Source organism: Arachis stenosperma, chromosome 10 (assembly GCF_014773155.1).
Source record: "Arachis stenosperma cultivar V10309 chromosome 10, arast.V10309.gnm1.PFL2, whole genome shotgun sequence".
Taxonomy (NCBI): domain Eukaryota; kingdom Viridiplantae; phylum Streptophyta; class Magnoliopsida; order Fabales; family Fabaceae; genus Arachis; species Arachis stenosperma.
The window spans coordinates 127389138-127398994 of NC_080386.1; the positions used below are offsets into that span (position 1 = coordinate 127389138).

General features: G+C 32.1%; 1 protein-coding gene across 1 annotated transcript; it reads left to right on the forward strand.

The window, feature by feature from the left end:
• The first annotated feature begins 6700 nt into the window (after positions 1-6700).
• Positions 6701-9328, forward strand: LOC130954339 (receptor-like protein kinase FERONIA). The gene has a single exon (XM_057881079.1). It carries the CDS (start codon positions 6771-6773, stop codon positions 9243-9245), a length of 2475 nt encoding a protein of 824 aa, XP_057737062.1. The 5' UTR covers positions 6701-6770; the 3' UTR covers positions 9246-9328.
• Positions 9329-9857: the final 529 nt, after the last annotated feature.

Consider the following 9857-nt stretch of genomic DNA (forward strand, 5'->3'; position numbering starts at 1 on the left):
AAACTTGAATTTCATATTTGATTTAATTTTAAAGAGAAAAAAGATTTATGTAGTTGATTATACGGAGTATATATCTTCTTGAAAGAACCTTTATGCAATTGCTCTTAGCAAGACGGAGATGGCGTAGTCTAGAACTCTTTTGTTTTCTTCTTTTCTTACTTTGACTTTATAATATGTCATAAAAAATATCTTCATTTTCCTTTAGTGCTATATTAAGTTCACATTAATAAATAAGTTCAAATTATAGTTCGAAATCCATCCCAAAAATCATAACCTTAAATTATTAAATTGTTAATGATCCAAGTTCGAATTGAGTTACGCTCTGTCTTGACTCAGTACAAATCTATAAACGAATCAAATTCATGTTGTCACTATATTAATACTGAATCAACGTTGCATTAAATTGCTAATATGATAATTTAGACTTGTTCCTAATTAAAAGTATTATCTAAATTCTTTTAACACTATAGTATTGTATCATAAGTAGCTTAAATAATAACATTAAGCCAAAAAGAAATAAATTAAAGAAATTAATTTTCTTCTACTACTTGAATTAATAGTTGGTGCAATAATTTTTTTTCTTTCATAAATTCAAAAAGTATTTTCAGAAATCTTTTTACTTAAATAAAAGTATTTTATAATATACTATTAATATTTTATAAAATAATATAATATTATAACTATTTATAATATCTTGAATTTTTTATCTTTAATTTTTTATAACTAGTAACCATTTTATTATGTAGGTACATAAATATATCCTTAGCTTATTTTTTCAGTTATTTCTTTTCTATAAACATATTATAATTGTTAATTTTCTATCATACTCAAAAAGATAGTCTGAATTTGCATGAATTTTGTATATTCAGTCTAGTCAAGCTATTTTTCTTAGTTGTAGTTACAAAAATAATTCTAATGTATAAATATCTAAGGTCTAGAATTTAATGTCATAGATATTATTTAAATAACTAAATTCTAATATTAGAATTTGATTAGTTAATCTCCAAAGAAATATTCTAATTTAATACTAGTTATACTACACATAAATTATACTAGTTATACTACAATTATACTTAATTATTTATTTTTAGACTAAAGAATCAGATTATTATATCATTAATTAATAATTTATTTTCTAATTTTAGAAGCATTATGGTTAAATGAATATACTCTAATTATGGAAATTAATATAATAAACTAATTTTTTTTAGAATTTTGAGAATAGAACAATATTTTAAAATTAATTTAAGGTGTTTAAATCTCATAATTGGTTTGTTTTAGATAGTTATATTAAGTTATGTTAATATTTTTTTCCTAATGTGTTGGATAATATTTTATCTTGATATTCTTTATTATAGCATTAATCGATAATTTCTTTTTTAATTTTAAATAATATTATATTTATGGAAAGAGCGTGAATTTAATTAATGGTAACATCTTATATGATTATATTATTAGGAGAAAGATAATATTCTCATTTATTACTATTATACCTTTTTTAAATTATACAAATTATACTATAATTTTACAAATTATTTGTTTTTAAATTATAAAATCAAATTATTGTATTATTAATTAATATATTTTTCTATTAATATAAACATTATGAAATTATTTTATGGAAGTTAGTTAAAAAATTTTCATCGAAAACATTTCCATAGAAAAATTAGTGACTTTGCAAAATTTTACATAATAAAATTATTGGAGTCTACGATTATACATTGACTTTTACTCAAAAACACTTTGAAATCTGAGTTACTATGAGATCTGAGTTACTATTGAAATCTGAGTTACTGAAATCTGAGATCTGATTCTTGAGTTGCTATTTCTGTTTCTATTTGTTGTGTTATGAATTTGAATTGGGGTGAGTTGATATTTTTTCTGTTTGTTGTGTTCTGACTTCTGAATTAGAGTTGGTGGTAGTATGATTAATTTTATCATGGTGTTTTACATTGATCTGCATATGAGGATATACATGTGTTACAGCTTCTTTATACAAATTTGTTAGACTCAGCAGAAAGGTTGCAAAAGACATGCTCAGAAACAAAATAAAATCTTCACCCTCATGCACTCATTTTTATTCCCTTTCATTTCAGCATTGTTAATTCTACAATGATTTCTTTCTTTAATTTCTCCTTTTGCCCTAAATTTAGGAAATTAAACGTTAGTTTGGATTTTTCTTATTTTAATTTTAAAAAGAATAAGAAGAGATCAGATTTTAGTTTATTTACCAGGTATTGTGAAGGTAAAAAAAAAAGGTCATGCTACATGTTTCACTGTAGGTTTAATTTTTAATAATTTTATTTAATATTTAAGTAAATCGGTTGAATTCCGATCAAACTTTTGAATCAGTAAACCAGTCACTCTATCGGTTCATTGATCGGTCCGGTTCTCGCAACCTTGACGATTATACATTGACTTTAAGTCAAAAACACTCTGAGAGAGAGCCAATGACTTTTTATACCATATTGAAAGAAACATGGAAAAAATATTTATGAAAATGGTCCAGTTTCAAAAGTATTTATTTATACTTCTTTAATTATTATATAAATTAAAAAAATAATTCTCTCAAAATACCACTATATTTGATAAAGAGAAGTTAATATCACTTAAATAAATATAAAAGATAAATATAAAAGAGCTACAATGATTTTTTCCAAATTTCAGAGGAATCCTATATAAATTGCTATTAAAAAAAAAGAAATTTCAGCTGCTACAGTATATGCATACCAAATGAAAGTGGTAGCTCAAAATACAGAATTCGATGACAAAAATGACATCATCTAGTACACGTTATCCTGATTTATATTTACTATCAATATAATAACAGAAAACAGGTATATTTGTATATTACAAAGATGTTCTTAGTACAAGAATCACTACATTCCTATATTATTATTGGAATACAAAAACATTCTAATATATTTATAGATATACAAAAGACATTTTATGAATGGCTAGGAGAAGAATCGTTACCATCATCTTCATCTATGAGTTTAATACCATTGATTTTAGGGGCATTAACAATAGCCCAAACCTTGGTTTGGCTCTTAAATTCCTACTACTCTATTTCCTTAGTTACATTGACATGAATTCATCTTCCTTGTCCATCCTTAAGTTCCTCAACTTTGAAGAGATAGACTTTGTTCGCTAAAGCCTTTTACGCTTCAAAATTTCTAACCCATTTCTAACTTCCTTAGATAAACACACTCTCCCTTCCACCTGTTACATTGTTCATCGTTTCACATTCACATTAGTAGATAAAATTAGGATGAAGTTGACCACACAAAAGATAGCAGAATATCACAAAACTATGAAACTTGATATACACGTAGAATCAAAAATAAACAGACTAAAGCACAAGTTCAAAGAGCATCACTAAAACTTCAAATCAACTTGCAAACAGTCGGACAGGACGTTGGCTACTAAATACTAATTCTTCAAAAATAGAACGAAAGATTGTCAATGTGGCACCGTTTGTTATGCACTAGCTAACTTCAGCATGAAAAGTATTTTGAAAGGAATAAACTTTCAACCCAAGCAAACTAAAAACAATTCTGGGCCAAAAACAAACATGATCTTATTTATTTGGCTTGTTACTACACCATTTAGGAGTTAACGACTAAATGACTAGGGCTGAATCAAAATCAGCGAGGTCAAAACTGCCTCCGTAGCTAAGCTTGAATCAAGTCCTTTGGAAAGTAAATCGCCAGGATAAAGGATAAAAATAAGTTTCTAGAAATTGGTAAAGGAGATACAAAAGGGTCAACACACAACAATTTTATAGACACATTCAACGAATGTATGCGCTGAAATTTATAAAGTTTCTTCTTCTCAACATTATTACCGACACCTTAATGTAAACCAATCAAACAAAAGATAATACTATTAAATATGAATCCGAAAATACAATGAACCACACAAATTCCACATAGGCAAAAGAGAAGAATGACCCAGAATAAATTATTGATCCTTGATTAAACTAAATTCTCAAAATTCTCTTCCAGAAAAAAAGAGGAAAAAGAAAATAGAAGAGTCCTATTTATTTAATTTTCAAACAAGGTCTATACAATTTACTGAATAAAAGAAAAACAATTTTTTGTAAAATGCACTATACACATCAATTCGTAACATGAATTATAATGGGGTCCAAGCATAAAAAAAAAGAAGAGGGAAAAAATAGAAAAAAAATATCAAACCCCATGACGAGTTGCGTTTTGACAAAAACAAAAACAAGTTCATCGTTCAAGCTAACAAAATAAGAGAAAACCCATCCAAACCGTAATAGAGCACAACAATGTCGGAGACCTGAAAATATACCGAAGGAAAATGCATTTTACGTAGAGTTTTTCAAGCCTTTAAGTATCAAAGTAAAAATAAAAAGAACGAGAAAAAAATTCAAATAAAGCATGATTGAGTTACCGTCTCGTTACGAAGCTGCTCCCTGTAGTTTTCCGTCTTCGCTCGCTGAAACAAAACGAATCACAGAGGAAAAACAACAAAACCAAATCCAAATCCGAGAGCCAAACCCTAAACCACGATCCAGAAGGCTACAAATTATTTCACCGTTAGCCTTGAATTTGGGCTTGGGCAGGGATAACGCCATAAGGGGGGTAGGGTTAGAATTTTTTTCATAGGGACTTAATTGTATTTTTAAATTATTAGGAATTTAAATGTCTGCAAAATAAAATCAAAGATATATTTATTTTTTTATAAAAAATTTAAATATAATTTGATTTATATTGTGTAGATCCATCGGAACAAATCGGATCTAATAATTATTATATGGACAATTGTGTTTATTATTTTTGTTATAATAAACCGATTTTGTTTTGAATTATTAAAAAATAGCTTATTATCCGATTTAATAAAGATGTCTAATCATATTATAACATGTGTACACGTCTTTAAAAAAAGACATTTTTTATGTCTTTATGTAAGTAACCTCCAAACAATTAAAAAAAAACATATTTTAATTTGACCAATGCCACATATTAATTGGCATTAACTTCAGAAAAGAAGCTTAGGAATATTTTTGAATTACAACGTATGTCCCTTCCCTCTACTCTAAATGGTTTTTGGAATTCCCCATCCATTGGTACTTTTAAGATTAATTGTGATGCTAGTTATTTTGGTTCGGGTGATAGTGTTGGTTTTGCTTGTGTTATTAGAGATTGTAATGGGAGTTGGCAAAGGGGGTGTTTGGGAATGATTGAGAGTAATAGTATTCTTCAAGGAGAATTGTTTGCTATTTGGAGAGGATATCTCTTAACTTGAGATGTGGGTCAACGAGATGTTATTTGTGAGACGGATTGTGTGGAAGCATTTAATCTTGTTACTCAAGATGGTTTTGGATTTATTAATCCATTGGTGCTCAAAATAAGAGATATCATGCATTGAAATTGGCGTGTTGACTTTCGTTTGATTGATTATGAGAGATGTAAACACGGTGGTAGATATTATGACAAAGATGGCGATGAAATTACAACATTCGCATGTGGAACTTCTTTTACCTTAGGAAGAGTTTAAGAATAGTCTTAAACGGGACTGCCCCTCTATTTAAGCAGTTCCTTATTTTGTTTGTTTTGTTTTTCTTTATTTAATTTATTTCGGTCACCAAAAAAAATTGGTAGAATTCATTTGTCTTAAAAAACAGACGTTTCATCCATATTGATGTGAGATCGCCTTTTTTTTAAATTAGAATGTTATTCTATTTGCTCAATTGGTAGTAAAGCATTTTTGATAGGATATATTACTTCCTTACTTCTTTTTATCTATACCACCATTAAACTCGATGAAACCAAAAAAAATACTTCTTAATCAGTTAATCCATATTATCTGTTTTTTCTATATGGAGCATTATGAAGTTATTTATTCCATTTCATCCGTAATATCCAAATATGCATGTAACTGAAGAAGAGAAAGAAGAATAATTAACTAAAAAGTAAAGAATACAATTCATGCACAAGCGCCGTCATTAAACTAAATTTCGGAGTTGAATTAGATATACTCAGTTTTAAAAATTTTGATTAGTTGTTTTACTCGCTCCCTCGCTGAAATTTTCATACTAAAACATCGAACGTTTAAGGTCTCAGTCAAGTGAGTCAAGCATAGCATTAATACTCTTCTTCAATCTTCACCACCCTTCCGTATACGCCAGTTTAATTTTCTAGACGATGATATTACGGTTTCCTAGCTTCCAAACATAAGTACCAAATGAACCAGACAAAGCTTTCAGTTTCAATAATCTTACTTGACTTGACTAAAAATACTAGTGGGTTTAATGCCTCTTGATATATATGTCTTCTTCTTACCAAAAACAAAGTACTAAGAATACTCTTTCTCTGAATTAAACACCACCTACTACTCCGTCAAATCAAACATGAGCTGGAGTTCCGTTAGAAACCAATTAGAAATAAAGGCAATTAGTTGAAAAAATTTTAAAATTAAAAATAAAAAAATTGACTTAGTTAATTTATATTATAGTTAATTTCTTAAATTTTTTCATCATTTTATATAACCAATAAGAGTGTATCCAAAACCAAAAGTAAAACATATATCAACATTAATCTTTCAAAAGTTGAACAAGTCAAATAACGGAACTAGGGGGGTCACTAGGGTCACAATCATGCATTTTACTACTTGCCCAGTTCCTAGTAATTACGGGAATCGGAACAATGGCCTCACCTCATTAATTATTCATAATTTCACTGATTTGTTTGGCTTCAAACCTCATCAGCAATTAAACACTCGACTCTCCTTGTTCAACCATGAACTTGAAGAGTTATACTTATAGCATAACCTCTGCCCTATTCACTCTCCTTTATCTTTATTTCCTGTTCCTCTCGGACTTAGCCATATCTATTGAAGCTTATGTTCCAGTTGATAGTGTCACCATAAACTGTGGCTCAACTGGCAATTTCTCCGACGGTGAAAGGTCATGGAGCGGAGACATAGACTCAAAGTTCTTAACTCTTCAAGACACAAAAACCATCGTTGCTCAACCAGCCACACAACCTTCTCCGAACAAAGTTCCATATACCACTGCTCGCTTGTCTAACTTTGAATTCAGTTACTCCTTCCCGGTCACAGTTGGCCGGAAATTTGTTCGTCTCTTCTTCTACCCTGCTTCTTACGCTGCCTTTGACCGTCATAACGCCTTCTTCACGGTCAAATCCGAGGGGTTCACACTCCTTAAGGATTTCAACGCTTCGCTTAACGCCGATGCTTCAAACAGCGACACCATCTTTAAAGAATACATCATCAACGTGGATGATGGGCAGAGGATCAACCTAACCTTCACTCCAAACACATCCCATCCAAATTCTTACGCGTTTGTGAATGGAATTGAGGTGGTTTCCATGCCCAGTGATCTCTACTTCACTGAACCCAGCGGACAACAAGTTGTATTTGTGGGTCAGCCAGGCGTCCCATACACTATGCAAGACAGTAGTGCCCTGCAGACAGACTACAGGATCAAAGTTGGCGGCAACACAATCACACCTAAAGCTGATACTGGCATGCTCCGGAATTGGGCAGGAGATGATGCTGATTATTTAAGAACGCCAAGTGCTCTGTATATGCTATCCGGTGATGATACCGGAAAGATGAAGATCACTGTGAGTCCTGATTATGAAGCACCCATTGAACTCTACACAACATCACGTGATATGGGCATGAATCAAACTCTCAATCAAATGACCAATTTGACCTGGGAGTTCCCTGTTGATTCTGGCTTCACCTACATGCTCAGGCTTCACTTTTGCGAGCTAGACCCAAGCATTAATAAAACCGGTGACAGAGTGTTCAACATCTACATAGCAGGCCAGTTGGCGGAGGACCGTGCAGATGTTCTAAAATGGAGCAAGCAAAAGGGAATTGCTGTACAGAGAGACTATGCAGTTACGATCCCAGGGACTACTCAGGATAAGTTTAACCTTTCACTCCAACTGCACGAGGCTCTCCGAGAAGGTCAAAGTCAAACATTACAAGGCGATCCTTTCTTGAACGGCCTTGAAATCTTCAAAATTAGTGACACTGTGTCTAATAGCCTGGCAGGACCCAACCCTGACCCTATTCCTCATCCGTTTGCCCCACCACACTTCTCTGTCTCTGTTAAAAGCTCACACAACAGTAGGATCCTAATAATCATAATAATCTCTGTCTCGGCAGTATTCATTTTTCTTTCCAGTGTAGTCTTCTTCCTCCTTAGAAAACAGAAGAAAAAGAGCATAAAGAGATCTTCCAAAGTAGCCAACACTCAAGCCTTAGCATTGCCATCCGCTCTTTGTCGTCGGTTTTCCTTGGTTGAGATGAAAACATGCACCAATAACTTCGATGAACTCCTCCTTATCGGAGTGGGAGGGTTTGGCAACGTGTACAAAGGCTACATCGACGAAGGCTCAACACCAGTCGCAATCAAACGGTTAAAACCGGGTTCACAGCAAGGGGTTCAGGAATTCAGGACCGAAATTCAAATGCTCTCTCAACTGCGCCATCTCCACCTTGTGTCCCTCATTGGTTATTGCTGTGAGAGCAACGAGATGCTCTTGGTCTATGATTTCATGGATCGAGGAACCTTACAAGATCATCTCTACAACAATAGTAGTAACCCTTCCCTCTCGTGGAAGCAACGGTTGCATATCTTGGTAGGAGCAGCGAAGGGGTTGCATTATCTCCATGCAGGTGCGGTCCACAATATCATTCACCGCGATGTAAAGAGCACCAACATCTTATTGGATGACAAATGGGTGGCCAAGGTTTCCGATTTCGGCTTGTCCAAAATAGGACCCTCTGGCATTTCAAGAACTCACATTAGCACTGTGGTGAAGGGCAGTCTTGGGTATTTAGACCCAGAATACTATAAACGACAGCGTTTAACTGTGAAGTCTGACGTGTACTCCTTTGGAGTAGTGCTGTTTGAGGTGCTGTGTGGGAGGCCGCCTTTGATGAGGACAGTGGAAAAACAACAGATGTCACTTGCTCATTGGGCTGTATCTTGTTATGAAGATGGCACGTTGGATCAGATTGTGGACAAAGCATTGGAGGGTCAGATTGAACCGGAGTGCTTGACGAAGTTTGGCGAGATTGCTGTGAGATGTTTGCATGAAGATGGTTCCCAACGACCTTCCATGGATGAAATTGTTTGGTGTTTGGAATTTGCATTGAAACTGCAAGAGACTGGTGAGACGCATCAAGAACATCTTGTTACTGCACCTGAAATTCTTGAAATTAGCAATGTGTAACTCTATAAGATGGAAATGATGGGGATAACGCCACATCTAAAATAAGGCTGCCAGTCGCATCATGCATCCATATTCCATACAAAATCGATAATTAAAAATAGTTAAATAATAATTTAATTAAATATATAAATTATTTAAGTAAATATTAGTTTATATAATTTTTAAAATTTTTAAATATTCATTTTGACTCTCAAAATAATCAAAACACTTTCGTTTATTTATACATAACCGAATCAAAATCTTAAGAAAACAAAAATAATTTAACGTAAACTCATTCAAACTCAAATAATAATTAATCAAACTAATATTTATTTATTAAATTTATATTTAATTATTATGAAATTATCAAACCCTATCTCTGTGTGAAAATTAAATAACGGAAGTTTCGAAAAAAATTTTTGATTGAAGAGAAAAATGTCAGAAATTATCTGTGCCTTCTAGAACTTCAATTAGCCGAATTTAAGGAGAAGAGGAGCTACGTCATTGCTCACTATTGGAAAATTAGTTATTACAAACAAATATTTTTCACGGATTTTATTCCATAGAAATACAGACAGAATTTCAGAGGGATTTTTTGTCGAAAAAAAAATGAATTAGCATAAATTACAGACG